Source organism: Phoca vitulina, unplaced genomic scaffold (genome assembly GCF_004348235.1).
Source record: "Phoca vitulina isolate PV1807 unplaced genomic scaffold, GSC_HSeal_1.0 scaffold45, whole genome shotgun sequence".
NCBI lineage: Eukaryota > Metazoa > Chordata > Mammalia > Carnivora > Phocidae > Phoca > Phoca vitulina.
Window position 1 is genome coordinate 199,858 of NW_022589748.1, and position 20,946 is coordinate 220,803.

At 45.6% G+C, this 20,946-nt stretch overlaps 1 protein-coding gene and 1 non-coding gene across 3 annotated transcripts; both read left to right on the forward strand.

Annotated features, from left to right (window-relative positions):
- Positions 1 to 239: 239 nt before the first annotated feature.
- Positions 240 to 20,361, forward strand: ZKSCAN1 (zinc finger with KRAB and SCAN domains 1). Of its 2 annotated transcripts, XM_032430764.1 has the most exons (6): positions 240 to 428; positions 10,163 to 10,678; positions 10,924 to 11,077; positions 13,034 to 13,125; positions 13,404 to 13,530; positions 15,734 to 20,361. In XM_032430764.1, the coding sequence occupies exons 2-6, from the start codon at positions 10,253 to 10,255 to the stop codon at positions 16,624 to 16,626; spliced, it is 1,692 nt and encodes a 563-aa protein (XP_032286655.1). In that variant the 5' UTR covers positions 240 to 428; positions 10,163 to 10,252; the 3' UTR covers positions 16,627 to 20,361. The 2 variants fall into 2 exon arrangements, with proteins under 2 accessions (XP_032286655.1, XP_032286656.1); XM_032430765.1 differs by lacking the exons at positions 13,034 to 13,125; positions 13,404 to 13,530 and having other exon boundaries at positions 286 to 428.
- LOC116648892 lies at positions 6,241 to 6,344 on the forward strand. Its single transcript, XR_004302582.1, has one exon. It is a non-coding gene; the product is annotated as a U6 spliceosomal RNA (small nuclear RNA).
- Positions 20,362 to 20,946: the final 585 nt, after the last annotated feature.

The window sequence follows — 20,946 nt, forward strand, 5'->3', positions numbered from 1 at the left end:
TTACTAAGAATTATTATTGCTCGACAATAACTATAATTACTGGATGGAAAGGACAGCAGAAATCGAATTATCATATGGACTGGTGCGGGAGCCGGTCAGCTGAACCCCGCCTCCCGTCCGTCCCCGGCGCCGGGCGGGGGGGATCCTCGCGGCTGGAGGCTTGAGCGGAGCACCCAGGGCAGGAGCGCGGTCCAGCGACTCGGGAACCGAGATGCAAAATCCTCCTGCGCTCCTAGAGAGAACCCGGAAGCGCAGCGCAGTCCCGGAAGGCGAGGTGCTGACACACTTCCGGCCTTTGTGACTCATTGTGTCTGTGTCGAGGCGTCGGGAGGGCCTAGGTCCGTGTGCAGCGCCCTTCGGCCGGCCTGAGCCCCAGAGTCAGCTCCCCTTTCTCGCCCAGCGCCCCCAGGCCGCTCCCGGGGCTCACGGTGAGACTTGGGGCCGGCCTCTGGGGAGGGCGGGCGCCGCCGCCGGGTGTGTGCGTGAGGGTGGGCTCTGCAGCCGCGGCCCCGGGGTCCCCTCCAGGCGGCCCGGGCGGAGTGTGGACAGAGCCCAAGCCCCTGTTCGTCCCCAGGCCGGGCGGTTGGAAGCGCCGGCCCCCGGGTCCAGGCGGGGAGGGGGCGAGGGTCTAGTGGCCGGGGGTGCACGGAGACCTGGGGAGAAGCCGGGCCCCGCGCCCGCAGTGTCGTCATCGTCGTTTGACGTTTCTGAGAACCGGGTTCGCGAGCGAGCCGACCCCTGTCTGATTTGACTGCCTTCCCTTCGTCGCCATTTGCTTTGATTCCACTGAGAGGGTTTTTTGGGTTTTTTTCGGGGTCCTTCAGGACCTCGAGGTGAAAAACGGGGAAGGCCGAGCAATGGACACGTTTCGAGGTGCCGCTGACGTGTTTCCAAATCACCTGCTTCTCACCCCACCCCCCACCCCCAAGCGGTGATTAAAGAGTATTTGAAGCTTAGAGGGGATAAAGACTTGATTCGGATTTTATACATCTCACTCTCTCGTTCCGCCTTGCGGAATATTTTGAAAACCTTTAGAAATGATCTCTCCGGAAGACTAGGTGGATTTTTTTTTTTTTTTTTTTTTTTTTCCAGTTCTGGGTAATTAATCTGCTTGTCTTGGAGTGGGTGAAGAGTGAAGGGAGTTTGTGGAAATTGCACCAGCGCTTAGGAGACTGATTGCCTGAGTGACCTTGGGTGATACAGGACTCTTCTCCAGCTCTCAGTTTTCTCATCTTTAAATAAAATGAACTCGATTTTCTCAAAAGGCCCTTCCAACCTTGAAATTATTTGATTTGGTCAGTGTAATTGAAAGATTCAGCTACAGTCGAGCCTGACACGGCGCCCCTCCCGTCCCTTTCCTGCGGTGCCTCCCAGTCCACAATAAGATACTTTTCATTATCGAGAGTGGCTGTTCCATGGCCTGGGACCAAAGAAAGCATTTATTGTACAGGCCAGTGCTAGGCGGACTGGAGGTGGTCAGTAAATACTTGTTGAATGGGATTGTGGAGAATTCATTGTAACCAGATCAACGAAGTACTGTTAGTACATATGCTGGCCAAATGTGGAGAAATAGCTTACATTACATAGTGACCCATTATGATAATTTGCCCCAGAATGTATCTCCCAAGTTTGTGTTGTCTCTGAATTACCGGGCAAGATGCCTGTTAGTGATTTCAGGCAGTTTTCACCGGTATTAAAGTATCAACAGGGAAACTAGCTACTTAAATACACATAGTCTTTTTCTGATTCTCTACTTGATCTAAACATTTAATTTTTTTCTAACGTTCTGTTGCATCTAAGTACAGGTGAGTGGTTACGTTAAATTTTACCTTTTCGTTCTCAGGTAGTCTCGGTATTCTTTGTGTAGGTAGCTGTCTTTTAAAGGGAGGTTTTTCATATTTAAAAAAAAAAATTGGGGGCGCCTGGGTGGCTCTGTCGGTTAAGTGTCTGCCTTCGGCTCAGGTCATGATCCCGGGGTCCTGGTGTCGGCTCCCTGCTCAGTGGGGAGCCTGCTTCTCCCTCTCCCTCTGCTGCTCCCCCTGCTTGTGCTTTCTCGCATTCTCTCTCTCAAGTAAACCTCTGTTAAAAAATCGGGAGGGGTGGTGCAGTTTGTTTAAACTTTCAAGACTATGCCCTGGAAAAGGTACTGGCCTGTTTAGAAAATAGCCTTCGGAATAAACTGAGCTTGTAACTCCAAGCCCTTTTTGTAAGAAAATCGTTGATATTTATCCTCAATGAGAACCAGTTGCTGGGGGTAATCTTATCTAAATCAGATAGGGTGTCAGAATGTTTTTCAGCACAGAGGGACCCCAGAGGTAGTTTTCTGCTCCCCTCCCCCTTATCCTTAGATAAGGATACTAAGTGCCAGAGAGGTTAAATAACTCACTGGGGGATATGTAACTTATTTGTGAGAGACTAGAATGTAGGTATTCCAAGCTGTGCTGCTCTCAGTATTACAGGAATTCTCCTGTTGCTTAGTCTTTTAAGCGGGCTGAAAATTGTAGAGCACACTTACATCTCTTACTGTTTATTGAAAAAAAATTAAAGCACCTGTCTAGTGCCTACCAAATGCCGGACACTGTTTTAAGTGCTTTACATACATTAATTCATGTAATCCTCACAACAACTCTGTGAGGAAAATAACGATTTTTATCCCCATTGCACAAATTCAGAGAGAGAAATTAATCTGCCTAAAATTACCGGCTGGTGAGTGGTGGTACAGTTTATTGAAACTCTTCCAGGTAGCCCCTGGGGCTGATTTGAGGGCAGTATTGAGTGCTGTATGAGTGGGCACAAAAATAGTAACACCGTAAATTCAATCAATTACTTCTTAAAAACTAATGTTTGCAAGGAATCGTACTAAGTGGTCTAAGAGGTACAAAGAAGCCTACCCTAGGGCTCCTGGCTGGCTCAGTTGGTGGAGCGGATGACTCTTGTTCTCAGGTTGGTAGGTTTGAGCCCCACTTTGGGCATAGAGTAGAGCTTGCTTTAAAAAAAGAAAAAGGAAACAAAGAAACATACCCTTAGCAGTGGTCCAGTTGAGGAGGAAGTTATGAAAAATTAAATTGCAGAGAAAGATAAGGACTTGGCAGAGAGCAGTTGGGCCAGAAGTTTAGTGAGAGGAGAAAAGATTGTTTGCTGAGATCATCTGAGAAACCTAAAATAAAATCCAGCCCTTCCACTGCTGTTGTGACTTTTCTCTTTCTCAGAGTAGGAGCAGAAATGTTGACGCATGGGGGAGAGGACCTGTCATAACTGGGGAAGAGGGAACGTGCCCGTGCCCTCATCTCTGTCCCTTTGTGTCTCACTTCCTCTTCAGTCTCTTCCTATTGAGTTCCATTGACTCGAGAAGTATCCACTCTTTTTTTTTTTTTTTTAAATCAAGCAAGCTCTGTGCCCATCGTGGGGCTTGAATTCACAACCCTAGTATCAAGAGTTGCATGCTCCACCAACTGAGTCAGCCAACCGCCCCAAAAAGTAACGCACTCTTTAAAACTCTGGCCTAGGTGGGACACAAATCAAGATTCCTTTCCTTGGGGCGCCTGGGTGGCTCCGTCGTTAAGCGTCTGCTTCTGGTGCAGGTCGTGATCCCAGGGTCCTGGGATCAAATCCCACATCGGGCTCCCTGCTCAGCAGGGAGCCTGCTTCTCCCTCTCCCACTCCCCCTGCTTGTGTTCCCTTTCTTGCTGTCTCTCTCTCTGTCAAATAAATAAATAAAAATCTTAAAAAAGAAAAAAGATTCCTTTCCTTTATCCTCCTTTGTATAGCCGAGACAGGGTAAAATTTTCATAAAAATAGAGATTAAGTTTCCGCACCAGTCCTGCTCAGTTATCCTGTTGGATGGTCCCCCCTGGCTAGATTTGAGGTGATTCCTACTCGCATCTCCTGCTGTGTCTCCTTAGCCACACCGCTCTCTGGTGAAAACTGCAGATGGCAGATGAGGCCCATTCCTGGGTGGTCATCCTCATAGGCCCCCCTCTTAAAAAGAATCTGTGTGTACACAGAAGCTCTTCCTTACCCCAGGTGTTGGGACGGAATGATGGTTAGAGCTTGAACTGAGGGGTCCCACAGACGGAATTTCAAATCCTGGCTCTACCATTTAATTGCTGTATGACCTTGGGTGTCATTTAACATCAGTAAACCTTAGTTTTGTCTGTGTAAAGTGCGATAATAATTGTAGCTACTACCTGCTAAGATTGTTACGTGAAAGACTTAATATCTGCTCCATGGAAAGTGCTCAGTGAACATCCGCTCTTACAGTTTTGCCTCTAGGAGTGAATGTTCTTGAATTGAACAGCAGTGAGGGGTGAGTGGCATTTTAGCTAAGTGCTGAAGGATACGGAGGATTTGAAAAGGCAGAGAAGACTGGGAGAGGAAATCCCAGACTTTGTGATGTGAGTAAAGGAAGGTGATCAGAATCCAAGGCCTATTTAGGAGATACTCATTTTGTGGATGGAAAAGGCTCACGCACGAGAGGAGCAGAAATCGATGATGGACAGTGAAGTGTGAGGGGAAACTGGGACCAGGTACTGGAGGGTGGCTCTTGGAAGGCCATAGAGTTTTTGTAAGAATAATCATAGTAAGGTAGGACATGAAGTAGCAGGGAGGGGACTGAAGGCAGGGAAGCAAAGAGAGGAAGCCTGACTTGATGGAATTAGATCATTCTCCCTGGTGCTTGGAGACTGAATCCATGTAAGGAGAGGAATCCAGGAAGGTGAGATTCTGGGCTTTAGTGATTGAATTATTAGTAGAGTATCTGATCGCTAATTGCCACTAAAGGGAAATAAGAAGTGGCAGGGGGAGCGGTGGTATTTTGAGTAGTTCTTATTTCTTCTACTCAATTTAATGGAATTAAACTGCCAGGTCTTGTAACAGATAAGTACAAAGAAGACTCTCTGTCTTTGAGGGGCTTAGAATTTAGTTGGGGGGTGATAGGAACTGCAGTCCAAATAATGATAATATAAGGAGAATATAGATGGCATAAATAGGAACAAAGCAAGATTGAGGGTGTTCAAAAGAGGAAGGTACCTTATTTAATTTGGAGTGTCAGAAGAGATTTTACATCTTGACAAGTAAGTAAAAATTTGACCAACAAAGTTGTAATGGTGGGAAATTGTGCACAGCAGAGACGTGAAGATGGAACATCACACCCTGTGCGTCAGGAACATGAATGGTCAGATAGGCTGAAATATGGGGGGATCACTACTCGGAGATAAGACTGGAAAAGTAGAGTAGGGTGTGTTCTTTGAACACGAAATTGGTAGATACCAAGGATTCACTGACACTAATTTAGGGGAAGGAGGGAATGAGCAGAAGCATTCTTTGGCAATAGTGCACTGACCTCCTCAGTTTGTTGTTCGTTTCGACTGGGGAGAGATTGCAGCTGGGGAAACTGGGACCCTGTCACCAATTTAGGCAGGAGATCTGGAGCCTGAATTAGGGTGATGGGAAGTAATTGTGGGAGGCGTAGCAGGAAAAGGTAGTCTTTCTTTTGACTTTTCAGAATGAAATTAGAGAAACTAAGGTTCATAGGAATTATTTAGCCTCCAGTTGGGAAGAAGCTAGCTAGCCAAAGGAGTGATGTCGTGGACTGCCGACTCACCGCCTCTTCCGATGGAGGAAGCGCTCCTAGGGAGGTCTTGGCTATTCTGATGCCCCAAGCTCCAGGGTGCCTCTTGCTAGAAGCTGCCTTGTTGACACATCAGTTACTTCTCGGGCTTCTCTAGCACTGGTATTGAAACCTCTGTAGAACGGTTGGCACATTCTGCTTTGTACTATAGTTATTTGTGTAAAAATAGGAATCAGGCTTCTCATCTTTGTGTTCCCGTCAGTCTAGGAGGACACTTTGCATATTGTAGATCTGGAGAGATGTTTAGGAAATTGGATGATTGTAGCTGGAAGGACTTGACTAAAGCTGCTCTGAAGTTGAAAAACATACTTACTGCAGCAAGGAGGGTGGGTGCAGAAGGGGTCTGAAGGAAGTCAGCGGGAAGGGCTGGAGGATGGTTTGCACTGGGCTTTACCAGCTTAAAATCATTGAAAAAAATGACTGAATTCCCACATTCTCTCAGTTTATATAGAAAGCCTTTTTGGATGTAGCGTTTTTTATTTTTCTCACAGTCTGCTACTTTAATAAGGATTTTAATTTTTTTAAGGACAAAAAAGTAAGATAGAAAAACTAATCCTGTGATAAATGTCAGATTAAAATCATAGTCTTTGCCACTAAAACATTCATCTCCAGTGCTTGGTTCGGCAGCACATACACTAAGATTAGAATGATACAGAGATGAGCATGGCCTCTGCACAGGGATGACATGCAAATTCATGAAGCGTTCTGCTGCAAACAAGCCAAAAAACAGTCATCTCCAAACCTTTTTTTGGACACACATTCCTATCTGTAAAAATTATTTATAAAAATAGTATACATGTATTATTTTCCCAGCATTTTGTATAATAAAACAAAAAATACATTAAATTGTGCTATTGAAAAATAATTTTTGTCCTTTAAATGCATGTGATCCCTTTTCCACCCACACTTACTAATAATCTTTTTTAATGAGAGCCATGTAATTAAAAATGCTTTGCTAGTTTAAAATTCATGGGCACCTGGGTGGCTCAGTTGGTTAAGCGACTGCCTTCGGCTCAGGTCATGATCCTCGAGTCCCAGGATCAAGTCCCGCATCGGGCTCCCTGCTCAGCAGGGAGTCTGCTTCTCCCTCTGACCCTCCCCCCTCTCATGCTCTCTCTCTCTCTCTCTCTCATTCTCTCTCAAATAAATAAAATCTTTTAAAAAAATAAAATAAAATAAAATTCATGACTTTAGGGGCACCTGGGTGGCTCCCTCCATTAAGCGTCTGCCTTCCGCTCAGGTCATGATCTCAGGGTCCTGGGATGGAGCCCCATGTCTGGCTCCCTGCTCGGTGAGGAGCCTGCTTCTCCCTCTCCCTCTGCCCCTCCCCCTAGCTCGTGCTCACTCTTTTCTCTCTCTCTCAAATAAAATAAATAAATTAATTAAAAAAGATAAATAGGCCTGGCAGTGAGAGGCCAGGCTGGACACTGATTTATGAAATTAAGAAGCTCAACCCCTCAAAAAAATTAAAAAGATAAATAAAATTTCTGGCTTTGGATGGTACAGCAATTGGATGCTCTGTCTCTAAAGCTTGAATTTGGTGCTGTTGAATTGAAAAGATACCTCACAAAGATTTGTCAATTCAGGTGGAAGAAACACATTGTCAGCTCGGCTTAGTAACTCATGATTGGTCCTGTCCACCATGCTAAATTTTGGTTGTTGAAATTCAGCTAGTACATTTCCATTTTCCATACCTTTAAATCACCTGTTCTTTTTTTTTTTTTTTTAAGATTTTATTTATTTATTTGACAGAGAGAGACACAGCGAGAGAGGGAACACAAGCAGGGGGAGTGGGAGAGGGAGAAGCAGGCTTCCCACAGAGCAAGGAGCCCGATGCGGGGCTCGATCCCAGGACCCCGGGATCATGACCCGAGCCGAAGGCAGACGCTTAACGACTGAGCCACCCAGGCACCCCAAATCACCTGTTCTTAAAAACTGATAATCAAAAGGTGAGGTGCCTGGGTGGCTCAGTCAATAGGGCATGATCTTGCGGGTTGTGAGTTCAAGCCCCACATTGGGCGTAGAGCCTACTTTAAAAAAAGCTAATCAGGGTGCCTGGGTGGCTCAGATGGTTAAGCATCTGCCTTTGGCTCAGGTCATGATCCCAGGGTCCTGGGATCGAGTTCCGCATCGGGCTCTCTGCTCCTTGGGAGCCTGCTTCTCCCTCTTCCTCTCTCTCTGTCTCTCATGAATAAATAAATAAAATCTTTAAAAAAAATAAAAAAATAAAAAAAGCTAATCAAAAGGTGTTTTATGTTTTTAAAAAACAGATTTTTAAGGTCCATAAAATTCTTCATTTGGAAGATTTTAAACAGTAGAAAATATTTACAAGTTTTTCAAATGTATAGATGCTGAGGTTTTTCCAGGATACTTAGTATCATTTTTGGCAGTTAAAATTACAGAACAGTGGAGGCTATTTCCCAGCATACAACTGTTCTCCTAATAGTCTTTCCTTGCACTTTTTTTTTCTGAAGTAGCTTTGTCACTTATTGGTTGACATCTTGTTTGATTTAGATTGACATTGGTTTTTATCTCCTTATCTGGGTGAGTAAAACCTTTCTGTAGAAGCTTCCTCTGTGTCGTTTGTTTCTTCACGTGTGTTTGTACCATTAGTATTTCTTCAAATTGTAGTTTCTCTTCCAGAGTCTTTAAGCTGCTTGTCTTTTTTCTTTTCTTTTGAGCTGTAATTGACAGATAACAATATATTAGTTGCAGGTATACACCATAATGATTTGATATTTGGGCAAAATGATCACCACAGTAAATCTAGTTAACGTCTGTCACCACAGTTACAAATTTTTGCTTTTTTTTAATTAAAGATTTTTATTTACTTATTTGAGAGAGAGAGAGAGAGAGCACGAGAGCGGGGAGGGTCAGAGGGAGAAACAGACTCCCTGCTGAGCAGGGAGCCCGATGTGGGGCTCGATCCTGAGACTCCAGAATCATGACCTGAGCTGAAGGCAGACGCTTAACTGACTGAGCCACCCAGGCGCCCAGAATGTTTTTTCTTGTGATGAGTTTTTAAGATCACTTAGCAACTTTGAAATATGCAACACAGTATTATTAACTCTAGTCACCGCGTTGGACATTGTATTCCTATGGCTTATTTATCTTAGACCTGGGAATCTATCAGTTGACCCCCTTCACCCAGTTTGCCCGGCCCCCGTACTTGTCTCTTTTATGAAGGCAGGATTCATTCAAGCTAGATAAAATAATCCACTATTCCACATACCTCGTCTCAGATAAACTGGGAAATATCACAATACCTAAAATTGCGCAAGTGAAATGAGGGCACTTTGGCAGCTCTGTGTGGGGGAGGGAGGCTCCCACTTTTTCCTTGGGACACACTCGGTGACATGGGACAGTTCGGCATTAAACCAAGGGAGAGTGTTGGTGTCAGTCGCAACACGCCATCTGTAAAGTGGCACTAGCGGGGGCGCCTGGGTGGCTCAGTCATTAAGCGTCTGCCTTCGGCTCAGGTCATGATCCCAGGGTCCTGGGATCGAGCCCCGCATCGGGTTCCCTGCTCAGTGGGAAGCCTGCTTCTCCCTCTCCCGCTCCCCCTACTTGTTTCCCTCTCTCGCTTTGTCTTCCTCTGTCAAATCAATAAATAAAATCTTTAAAAAAAAAAAAAACACCAGCGGTTGTGCCTCCTTGCTAGGGCCGTTGTGGGAGGAAATGAGATGATGCGTGTACTGCTTGAAGTTTGGTGCCTGGCACCCTGCTGACACTCGGCTCTTGCTGGGCTGAGTGCCATAAAAGCCTGGTGTCATAACCTGCCGCCCCTGGAGGTGAGGTGTTTGGACTCAGGCAGACACCCCGAGGGTGGAATTGGCCTATTGGAGGTTTCTCTCTGAAAAAAAAAATTTTTTTTTAAGATTTTATTTATCTGAGAGACAGCACAGGCGAGGGGAGAGGCAGGCAGAGGGAGAGGGACAAGCAGACTCCCTGCTGAGCTGGGAGCCCAACACGGCTCAATCCCAAAACCCTGAGATCATGACCTGAGCCTAAGTCAGATGCTTAACCGACTGAGCCACCCAGGTGCCCCTTTAAGATTTTATTTTTAATAACTTTTTTTAAAAGATTTTATTTATTTATTTGTCAGAGCGAGAGCGAGCACAAGCAGGGGGAGCGACAGGCAGAGGGAGAGGCAGGGTCCCTGCTGAGCAAGGAGCCCGATGTGGGACTCGATCCCAGGATCCTGGGATCATGATCTGAGCCCAAGGCAGATGCTCAACTGACTGAGCCACCCAGGCGCCCTAAGATTTTATTTTTAAGTAATCTCTACACCTGATGTGGAGCTCGAACTCACAACCCCAAGATAAGAGTGTCACTTGCTCTACCGACCAAAGGCAGCCAGGAACCCCTCTGCAAACCTTAGTATATAAAGTGACAGTGAAAACAGCGTGCCTCTGGAGGCTTTTTCTTTTGCTCTTCAGAGGTGTTTTCAGTGCTTCGATGTGCAGCCTTGTGTGAAGTGCTAATACAGGTCACTTTTCATAAAGGCACTAATAATTCTGTTTACTGTGTCAGGAACAGCACTGAAACATTTCAGCAAACATCTCCTAAGCCAGGAAGGAGAGCCCAGACCCTATTTGGATCAAGTCCGCCCCCTGAGCCTGAATGATGACTGCAGAGTCCAGGGAAGCCACAGGTCTGTCCCCACAGGCTGCCCAGGAGAAGGATGGGATCGTAATAGTGAAGGTAGAAGAGGAAGATGAAGAAGACCATATGTGGGGGCAGGATTCCAGCCTGCAGGAGACGCCTCCTCCCGACCCAGAGATTTTCCGCCAACGGTTCAGGCACTTCTGTTACCAGAACACGTTTGGGCCTCGAGAGGCTCTGAGTCGACTGAAAGAACTTTGTCATCAGTGGCTACGACCGGAGATCAACACCAAGGAGCAGATCCTGGAGCTGCTGGTGCTGGAGCAGTTCCTTTCCATCCTGCCCAAGGAGCTCCAAGTCTGGCTGCAGGAATACCGTCCCGATAGTGGGGAGGAGGCCGTGACCCTTCTGGAAGATTTGGAGCTTGATCTATCAGGACAGCAGGTAAGAAGAGGTGAAACCGATTGTGTGTAAGCAGCGCATGGGCTTTAAGGCTGGAACAAAGAGCAAGTTACAATTTAAAGCTGGCCGTAGTTGTCCTTGTGGTTACTCTTTATGCTCTGCTTGGGTACTGAAAGGTGTGCTGGCTTCCTTCTCCTGCATCCACTGGTCTGCTTACCATCTTTTTGTTTGTTTAAATTCCCATTTAAAAAGTGATTTACCCACAAGCCCACCCTGTTTGTCCTCAGGTCCCAGGTCAAGTTCACGGACCTGAAATGCTCACAAGGGGGATGGTGCCTCTGGATCCAGTGCAGGAGTCCTCGAGCTTTGACCTTCATCATGAGGCCACCCAGTCCCATTTCAAGCATTCATCCCGGAAACCTCGCCTCTTACAGTCACGCGGTAAGAAGCAAGGTTTCATGTGGGGAAAAGCAAACTATTCGGGATGGGGGTGCCCTCTCTGTGTTGCTGAGGGCCTGTAATTTTTAAAAAAAAGCATGCTTGTGTTTTTATCATTACACATTATTGTCATTATTACTAAATATTGGGGGAAATCTAACTTACAGACCAGCCTAAGGAGTTAATGTTACTGAGAAGGTAAATGAAATGTACATCATGAACTTAGATGGGCATTACATTATTCTTGGAATTTTTAGCATTTTGAACGTCCAGCAGATTTTTTTTTTTTTTTTACAAGAAATTGCTGGGAAGAGGTTATATATTTACCAGCCTGGGTTTTGAAACACTCTGGTTAATCTCATAAGTTACCTTGAAAAGGATCATTTTTTTAAATTCATTTAATTTAAAATGTATAAAATTGTCATATAACCTCTTTTTCTAGCTTTCAGAAATTTCAAACAGTGGGAAAAGGATGGAAGAAAATACTTTGTTTTTGTTTGAGGAATAGGAGAAATGTCATTTCAGGGTTATACATAAAAATCAGTTTAAATTTTTTTTCCTTTGAGGGAAATATTAACAATGTCTTTATTCAATTTAAAAATCAAAGTAGGTACATAGAATATCAGTAAAAACAAGACCATATTAAAAGTCCCATTGTTCAATAAGCGTTGCTAAAGGTACGTTCCTTAATCATTGTGTTCATTTGTGCTGACATTTAAGGCAGGAATATTAGAGCTTCAGAAAACATTCTCTTCTGTGCATTCTGGAGGAATCTGTAAATCAGTGTGTTGTGCTGACTGATCCACCACTGACCATCCAGTCCCAGTCATGTCCTGTACAGGGCTTGCGAGGTCTCTCCACACTCCACAGGGGGGAAATCAACATTGAGGAGAATATTTGTAGTTTTCAGTGCTTGATTAGCACTTCCTGGCACCAGAATAGCAGGTTTAGAGCCCCTGGCACATACAGTTGATACTTAGTAAATAGTTCTCCAGGGAATTCAGCCATATGCATTTATCCTTAATTCCCTCCCAGCACTACTCCTCTTCCAGAGTCTTTCCTAATTCTCGGAAGGTTAAGATGCTAGATACTCGGTCTTTCTGCACATTTTGCTTTAGCTTGTTTTATAACTCCACGGTCTGAAATAGTTACAAGGTTTAGTAATTCAGTTTCAAATTCATTTCTCTTATGTCTTTGCAGCTCAGTAACATTCTCTGTTTATCCAGTAACGTTACCAAATCTAATACTACTTGGCAAGGGAAGATTTTAATTTTGTGGTTTAAAAATTTGTATAGTTGTTGTTACACACTGTAGTTTGTGTGATCGTCTGATAGACTGTCTTGTATTAGATTAGTGTCGACCCACACTTATGCGTACTAGTGTCTCATCGACATTTGAACCACGCATACGTTTAATCAAAAAACCGTGGCTAAGTGAGGGAGAAAAGTAGGAGGACCAAAAATGGCCAGAAAAGACCACCTTTGTGCCCTGTGTTTCAAGATATTACTACTAAAGATTGTTAATGCTCGTGTTGTATTTTCTGCAACTGAGTGAGATTGTGATGCTCTGGTACTGTTTCTTGGACTGGAGAAAATTAAATTGTGAGCCCAACTTGAATCATGAACCGGAAGTTACCCACTTCTGTAGGTAAGGAAGAATAGGAAGCCAGGTTGTAATTCTGGCTCTGCCATTCTTAGCCGTGTGACATTAGGCAAGTCATTTACTTTCTCGGTGTTTGGTTTCCCCCTCTTTAAACTAAAGGGATTGGATCAGGTGATTTTAAGGACCCTTTTGTGACTTGGAAAAGCAGAGGTCATATTTTTTCTTCGTTAGAGTTTCTGTAGTTGAACACTGAACATCAAACATGCTTGGGCAGGAAAGAGAGTGCCCCGGGCCCTTCTTGGAGGGGAGGCCCAGAGCAGAGCTGGTTTTACTCACAGCTCCTTTCTCCTCCCTCAGCTCTCCCTGCCACCCATGTTCCTGCCCCTCATCACGAGGGGAGTCCCAGAGACCAGGCGATGGCATCTGCACTATTCACGGCAGATTCCCAGGTGAGCGGTGGGCCCCTCTGCCTTCCTGAGACCCTCGTGTCCGCCTCTCTTCCTGGAGCTCTTCTAGCTCTCTCCACCCCGGACACAATCTTGATGCCCCTTCCCACAGACTAGCCCCACTCCCACCCTCCCCATCCACCAGAGCCTGGCATGATCCCCTTTTCTTTCCCAGCATCCTGCAGGCTTGCAGTCAACTCTGTCCCTGACTCCAAGTTTGGGTGATGGGATTGTCCCTGAGCTGTGGGAGAACTGAGTGTGGGGATCTCATATTATTTCAGGCAATGGTGAAGATCGAGGACATGGCCGTGTCCCTCATCCTGGAGGAATGGGGATGTCAGAACCTGGCTCGGAGGAATCTCAGTAGGGACAACAGGCAGGAGAATTATGGGAACGTGTTTTCCCAGGGTAAGACTGATGCAGGATTATTGTCTAAGATTGTTTTGCGTCTTTTTTTCGTTAGTTGTGGGATCTCTGATGTGTTCAGTTGAGAGTTGACAAGGATTGAGAGACTGCTGAGCCCCTTTTCTTCAGGCCAGATAGAGAAGGAGCACGTTTGTGTTCATTTAAACCCCAAAGCCTGATACCGTGATTCCCTGATTCCAAGTGGATTTTTTTACTTTTAGGTAGTTTCTGCTGTTTGAAATCAGAAGTATTCTTATGTTCTGAGTTCTCGCCTCTTCGACCACTCTGATAGCTAGGATTTGTCTCCAGTCCCCATCGGTTGTAATGTAGGTGCCTCTGTCGAGGGGATAGAATCTGTATTTCCTATTATAGAGGTCCGGGTGAGACCTGATCATCATCAGTCTAATCCTAACCTAGGACCGCATTCCTGGACTTAACAGGCATCCTTCCATGGGCTTGCTTTCTTCTTCCATCCTGTGAGCGCTGCTCCACAACAGCTTTGTGTAATTACTCATGACTTGTGCCTGTGACCTCCCTTATGATCAGGACTCCCCGTTTCCAAACCTAACGGTGATCTTGTACAGACAGTTCTGCTCCTGGACATGTAGTAAGAACAGAAACAAGCTCTCAGAGGCATCAACCAGATAAGACAAGGTGACCCAGTTGACAAACATTCCCATTTGTCCCCTTCCCTCAATCCCTAGAAGACAGTACTGCAAAGCAGCTCTCTAATAAGTTGTGTCATGGGATGTCCACAGAGAGACTTCTGCCTACGAGGACGGAGGGAGGGTGAGTGAAGGGAACTGAAGACACAGAGTTACTAAAGAAGCCTCAGGTTTTGTTTTGAACCATAGACCTAACCAGGTGGTAGTTTCTTGGTACTTGCTCTTTGGACCAGATTCTGAAAATTAAGCCAAAGAACTGATCTGTGTTTCTTAGCTGGCTATTACCTACCCCGTGATAACTTCAAAAAGCAAACAGTAGTTGGAGACAGTCTGGGAATTATCCCAATAACCAAGGACCTTGGCTTGGAATTCAAAAGAAGTGGACCGATTTCCTCTTCTTACGGTTGGTTCGGTATTTACGGCGATTTCATCACTAAAGTCAGGGCTTAGATACTATTCAGCTTTCCGTGGTTGCATCCGGGGGCCTCTTTGGGATAGTGCAGACCCACTTGGAAAGGGCTCTTAAAGCCAACTAAATAAAGAATAGAGTTGCAATAACTTGGGTTTTTTCTTAGATAAATCTAGACAAGTATAAAACGTGCATGTTCATTGAACAATTTTCACTCTCAATTTAAAAATAATGACACACAGAATCTAGCAGACTACAATAAAGATGTATTCCAATGTTTTAATGTGCTGGTTGCCAAAAGACAGGATCAACTTCGCATTTGTAAGATTTTGGTTTTTTACATCATCTCCTTCAGGGGCCATATCCAGAATTGTTCTCAGTTTCTTTTCTGTTCTCAGGTACTCTCAGTGGTCTGTCAGTGAAGGTTTTAGTCACGTTTACTAATGCCCCAATCAACTTCCTCACCCTCCACTCTGATAATTGAGCACTGTCAGCTCTGCTGCTCTCGCTGGAGGAGAGAGACTCCTGTGTCTGAAGACCCAAGTGACCTGCCAAGTCGAGAGCTCCTGTGTTGTCCACTAACCGTGGCCTTGTTAAAAATCTCCCAGAATCGGAGTATTCGCTTTTCCTTTATTAACTATATATATGCCTGCCTTTGTGGGCTAGTACCGCTTATCGTTTCTAGGAGGGACCTGTCCATTCTCTTTGTTCAAACTCCTACTTAATATTAGAAACAGAACATGATTTTTTTAACATATATTCCTTCATATTAATAATTGGGTAACCAAATCCTAGAACTGTGAATTGTGACCTCTTAACGTTCCTTCTTTCCTCCTCCCTTCCTTCCCTAACTGGTTCTGCTCCCTCTGCTCTTCACTCCCCCACCCCCATGTGCGCTCCCATCCTCTCCCTGCGCTCCCTCTGCTCTCCTCCCACTCAGCCCACCCTCTCCTTCCCCAACTCTACTCCATGTTGTCCCGATTCTTTCCCCCTGCTTTTCTTATATTTTATCCCCGATTAATACTGTGAGGTCATTTTGCAGGCATGTAGAAGCTTCCAGGAAAACAGTGTCAGTTGATTAACCCACATATTCAAAAGAAAATGGTGCCATTTGTATTTTCTATTGTGTCAGGTTGTGAAAACAGGAATGAGAATGAGGAGTCAGCCTCAAAGGCTGAAATCGCAGAAGACTCAGCGTCACGTGGGGAGACAACAGGAAGATTCCAGAAAGATTTTGGAGAAAAACGTGAACAGCAGGGCAGAACAGTAGAAAGGCAGCAGAGAAACCCTGAGGAAAAAACAGGAAGAGAAAAAAGAGATTCGGGGCCAGCTGCAGTCAAGGAAAAAAAACCCACCGCGGGAGAGAGAGGTCCAAGGGAGAAGGGTAAAGGTTTGGGAAGAAGCTTCAGTCTGAGTTCAAACTTTAACGCCTCTGAAGAAGCTCCAACGGGAGCGAAGTCCCACAGATGTGATGAATGTGGGAAATGCTTCACGAGGAGTTCAAGCCTTATTCGCCATAAAATAATCCACACTGGAGAGAAGCCCTATGAATGTAGTGAGTGTGGGAAAGCCTTCAGTCTTAACTCAAACCTGGTCCTGCATCAGAGAATCCACACAGGAGAGAAACCTCATGAATGTAATGAGTGTGGCAAAGCCTTCAGTCACAGTTCGAATCTCATTCTCCATCAGCGGATCCACTCTGGAGAGAAACCCTATGAATGTAACGAGTGTGGGAAGGCCTTCAGCCAGAGCTCAGACCTTACTAAACATCAGAGGATCCACACAGGGGAGAAACCCTATGAATGTAGTGAATGCGGAAAAGCTTTCAACCGAAACTCGTACCTTATTTTGCATCGGAGGATTCACACCCGAGAAAAGCCCTATAAGTGCACTAAGTGCGGCAAGGCCTTCACCCGGAGCTCCACCCTCACTCTGCATCACAGGATCCACACCAGGGAGCGAGCCTCTGAGTACAGCCCCGCCTCCCTCGATGCGTTTGGCGCATTCCTGAAAAGCTGTGTGTAAAGTGAGAATTCGTCAACAAGCCATTTCCCCCTTTTGTTTCCAGAATTACTTCAGAGATGTGTGCCCACAGAGGGGAAAAAAAGAAGGCCTCAACGGATTAAAAGGAAAAAAAAAATCACACTTCAGGATCCTTGTAGTTCCATCAGCAGTGTTCCGCCTTTGCATCGTCTCTGGGCATGTAATCCTTCCATACGGCCCCTGCAGGGAAAAGCTAGTCCTATGGAGAACCCGCACGATATTTCCATACAAGATAAAAGCACACATACAGTCAAATGTCAAGCTTTTCAGTAATGAGGATACCTTTAAGGCGCTCTCGGACTCAGCAACCACAACATAGAATTGAAAGATCAAGATTGGCTCCGTGAAGGCAATACTGGGGTTTTAAAGCTGCTTGCTGCAAACAAGCCCTACTTGGCCAACATCTTGCTCTACCTTATTTCTCAAAAACAAGGAACCGTTAAAACAAACTGCATTGGGACATGCTGCTCAAACTAGTTATGTATACGATAAGTTATATACGATCACTGGTAGCCTGCCAAAGCTATAGAAATCTAGGACTGTGCTGATCGGTATCAAACCAAAGATTTCTAGCTCTTCCTGAAAGAGGGTATGTGCACCAGTCTACAGTTCCAAAGGATTCCAACAAATGTAGATGGTTCTATCCTCATCGCTGAGATAAATTCTACTGAAATGGCAACAATGATTCAAAACCCTTCTCTCCCTTCTCGAAATCCCAAAAGCACTATTGCACTCCAAAATGCATTTCTCCACAAGTTAGCACTTGATTGATTGTAGACTGTCTTTTAATCCTCCGTTGTTTCGTGTATGAAAGTTTTCATCATGCCCCCTCCCCAAAGAGATGCTTTGAACATCAGGGGATCACTCTGTGTCCCGACAGCACTGGATACAGTGCTGAACATGGAAGAGGTACTCGTTACACCTGACTTCTACCAGGACTTCTACGCTTACGGTGAAGTCTGTGTGAATCAGGAGTACCTGAAGTAGGGTTGCCTGGCCCAGCTTTGGAAGAGGACCTTCGGAGTCTGAGCATGCTACAGCTCCAGGGTCTGAAGCTCCTTTTATCCTGAGTGTAAAAGAAAGCCGCTGGGTAGCTGCCTGCATAAACTTTTCTAAACACAAATCTGTGAGTAAATAACCACGGAATGCCAGAAACGACTCTCTCGTCATCATTTTCAGAAAAATAGGAACTTTTACTAAGGCCGTATCTTGACATCTTTCTGGGGCGAAAGATCTTAGCCAGAATTCTCTTCAGTCAGCTGATGAACAGCATGATCATTTAGGCACTTTCTCAGTTATTTGTGACTGAATAATACAGTGCAGAAGACATGGATTTTGTTGCTTTTCAGAACAAGGAAAGGTGTAGAGTGCATTTTCCCCCCACACTTTCCCGAATGTTGGCAAAGGCGTTTGATACCGTCAGCTGGCAATTCCCCAATGTGTGTGTTGCTCTGGGAAGTTCATCGACAAGCTGAGATGTGGTTGGTTGTATGATAGTTGAACTGCAGTCTTTTCTGTTTCTCATCCCTGAAGACTGAGGGGAGGCTAGGAAACTGGTCTTTTCCGTCGTCTGTGCAGGAGGAAGCAATCGGCTGCCTAGAAGCTAGTGACAGACGGTTTTCAGATACACACGCAGGAGAGCCAGGTATCCTGGGCGTCATAGGCAGTCCTCAGGGACTCGGGGAGAAAGGTCTCTGCTCGTGAGAGTGTGCAAATGATGGTGCACAGCCCTGCAGGAACTTAGAAACAGACTAAGAGCAGACCTGAAGACTCTCTGCCTAATGGGAGAACCCCACGTAGAGTTTGAGTTTTTCCCTCAAGAAACGACTAAAACTGTCATCCTTCACCAGTTGTTCCCTGACCGACAACTCAAGCCCACCAGACGCCCTGGCTTTATGGGGAACCAGTGGGGTGGGGGCAGCTGTGGCCTCAGTTCCAGACCAAACTAAAATTGTGCGCAGCAGTGATTCTTTGGCCTCTCTCCATAACTGGGACCAACCACCTGGAGCTTCTAAGCAGTTCCATCAGTGTCCCCTGCGGAAACTTCAAGGGAGTCCCCTGGTGCCCGGGAGAATTCCATCCATCCGGCTTAAGAACAACAGGAGATGCTCCGCAAGAGTATACCTAATGGCTTTTTATAGTAAATGAAGGCGGAAGAAGTGCTTTTAAGGTTTTCTTCAAAAAGTGAGCCACGGTGGAGGCTTCACACAAACCTGCTGGTGCTCGTCAGCAGAGACTTGCCCCCGGGAAGCCCTGAGAGCACCGAGGCGCTTCAGCCCGGGCACCAATCAAAGTGCCGACTGTTCTGGAGAGGCAGTGAACTTTGGTTGGTTCCACATGGGCCTTTCTTCGGCCGCAACTACATGCTGCCATCATGCAGTCATCGTTTGTGTTTTGAAAGTTCAGTGCAACCTGCGCCTCGCGTTTCTGTCCTGTGCCAACCATGGGGTGGGCACCGTGGTTGCCTCAGGTCTTCGGCAGACGCACTCCTTCAAGCAGCCATTTGAAAACGCGTTTTCTGAAGAAGCCAGGCTTGGGCTGTTTATTAAAACCATTCACGTCACGTCCATTTATCAGCTGCCCAGCGCGAAGTGTAACTGGGTCATGGTCAGAAGGGCTTACCACAGCTCATTAGCGTCGGGACGTTCAGAAGTTCTTGACGGGCTTGAAGTACTCCGTAGTTAACCATTAGCATGCTAGTTGACCTAATGGAAGTTTTTGAAGGGTTTTTAAGAAAATACCTTATTAAATAAACCTGCCAGGAAGAGAAGTGAAATCCTTCAGATTCTGGGGAATTTGTTTCTACTCCAGCCTGGCAGACAAAACTACAGCCTGAGAATATAGATCTCAGAATATGAGGCATCTCGATAGGCTAAGACACTTAGTATTTTATTCAAGGCATAAAAGTGAGACTGTGCTAACTTTGTACAGAGAGTTTGCCGTGTTTGACGTGTGTGACCATTGACATCTCACATACATCAGAGAATTCATTCCGGAAGGGAACCTAATGAATGCGATACGTATGGCAAAGCCTTCCATCCTATCTCAGCCCTTAGCATCAGAAAGCTTACGCTGTAAATAAACTTTATTAATACTGTACGTGAGGAGAACTTTCATGTATACCACTCGTTGCTTTGGACAGAAAATGAATTCTGTCAGTATGTTCCAATCATGTAATGAATTTCAGAAACACTGCAGAGGAAGCTCGATCTTAACTCCAGAGGATCCACAGAAGAAGAAAAAATGTGGGGAAATGCTAAAAAGAAGGCAAAAACTGTTCATGCTGGGTACTTCTATATATATTTTGTATGACCGCAATGTCAGTGTCCATGTTTTGTACCTCTGACCCAGTTCTCTGTATTCCCTGTAAACAGATAATGTACTTTATTTTAATCTATTTGACAGAACACGTCACTCCAAAAGAGCAAAGTTTTGGAGTGAGTAGTGAAGGAGGTGATGTGGGTATAGACAAAAAGTCAGTTTACAGACCTGAGGAGGGGGGAAATGAGAGAAAACCTTCATAGTTTAGTGCTTACCAAATCAGGAGAGGAGATTCAGAGATTCCTTAGGAGAGACAGGTTAATAGGGCTCTAGAATGGAATGGTTCCTAGAAACATCTGCAGCTTCCTGGGCGTTTTCTCTTCAAAGCCAGGAAGTGGACCCCTTAGCTGCCAGCTCACCATTCCAGGCAAAGAGAATGGATTCTCTGAGCTTGTGGGGGTGGGGGTGGGGGGGGTGGGGCTTCTCCGTGAATTGAGAGCGGGGGGTGCCCTGGGAAGGCCAGTGGACCACTTAACCTGACCAGATTGTGGAAACCATAGTCCCGCTTCCCCCACTAATTAATCTTCATGCTTAGGAAATTTGGGATAGCAAAGCACCAAGATGGGCCCTTTCCTGGAAAATAGGCACAGATGCATCCAGTTCCTGGCATGGCAGGAAGTTTTTCTAACAAGGCTGGAGAAGCATTTTGTAGTATTCCCTTTGGCTGTACTCCTGGGTACCTTCCCTGCCCCCCACTCACTTCCCCGGATTGTTCCTTCCCCATGACTGTTGGAAGGCTTGTGAAGATTTGTAGCTATGAAGGAATTTTTTCCTCCCTTTTACCCTAGAGTTGATCACCTTTTATTCCAGGGTCTGGTCACCCTGAAGTCCTCATCAGAAGCTAGCTAACCAGGTTCATCCTACCATCCTCATGGAAGATTTGGTTACACGAATTGGAGTAACAGTATTAAAACGTAGTCAAACGGTGACAGCAATACTTGCCAGAGGAGCCATATTTTTTGTGTGTCCCACTCTGAGCAA

Coding starts and splice junctions, on each gene's coding strand:
- ZKSCAN1 (XM_032430764.1), top strand. CDS start 10,253: ATGATGACTGCAGAGTCCAGGGAAGCCACAGGTCTGTCCCCACAGGCT. Junction 13,126..13,403: donor TATTCACGGCAGATTCCCAG/GTGAGCGGTGGG, acceptor ATATTATTTCAG/GCAATGGTGAAGATCGAGGA. Junction 13,531..15,733: donor TGGGAACGTGTTTTCCCAGG/GTAAGACTGATG, acceptor CTATTGTGTCAG/GTTGTGAAAACAGGAATGAG.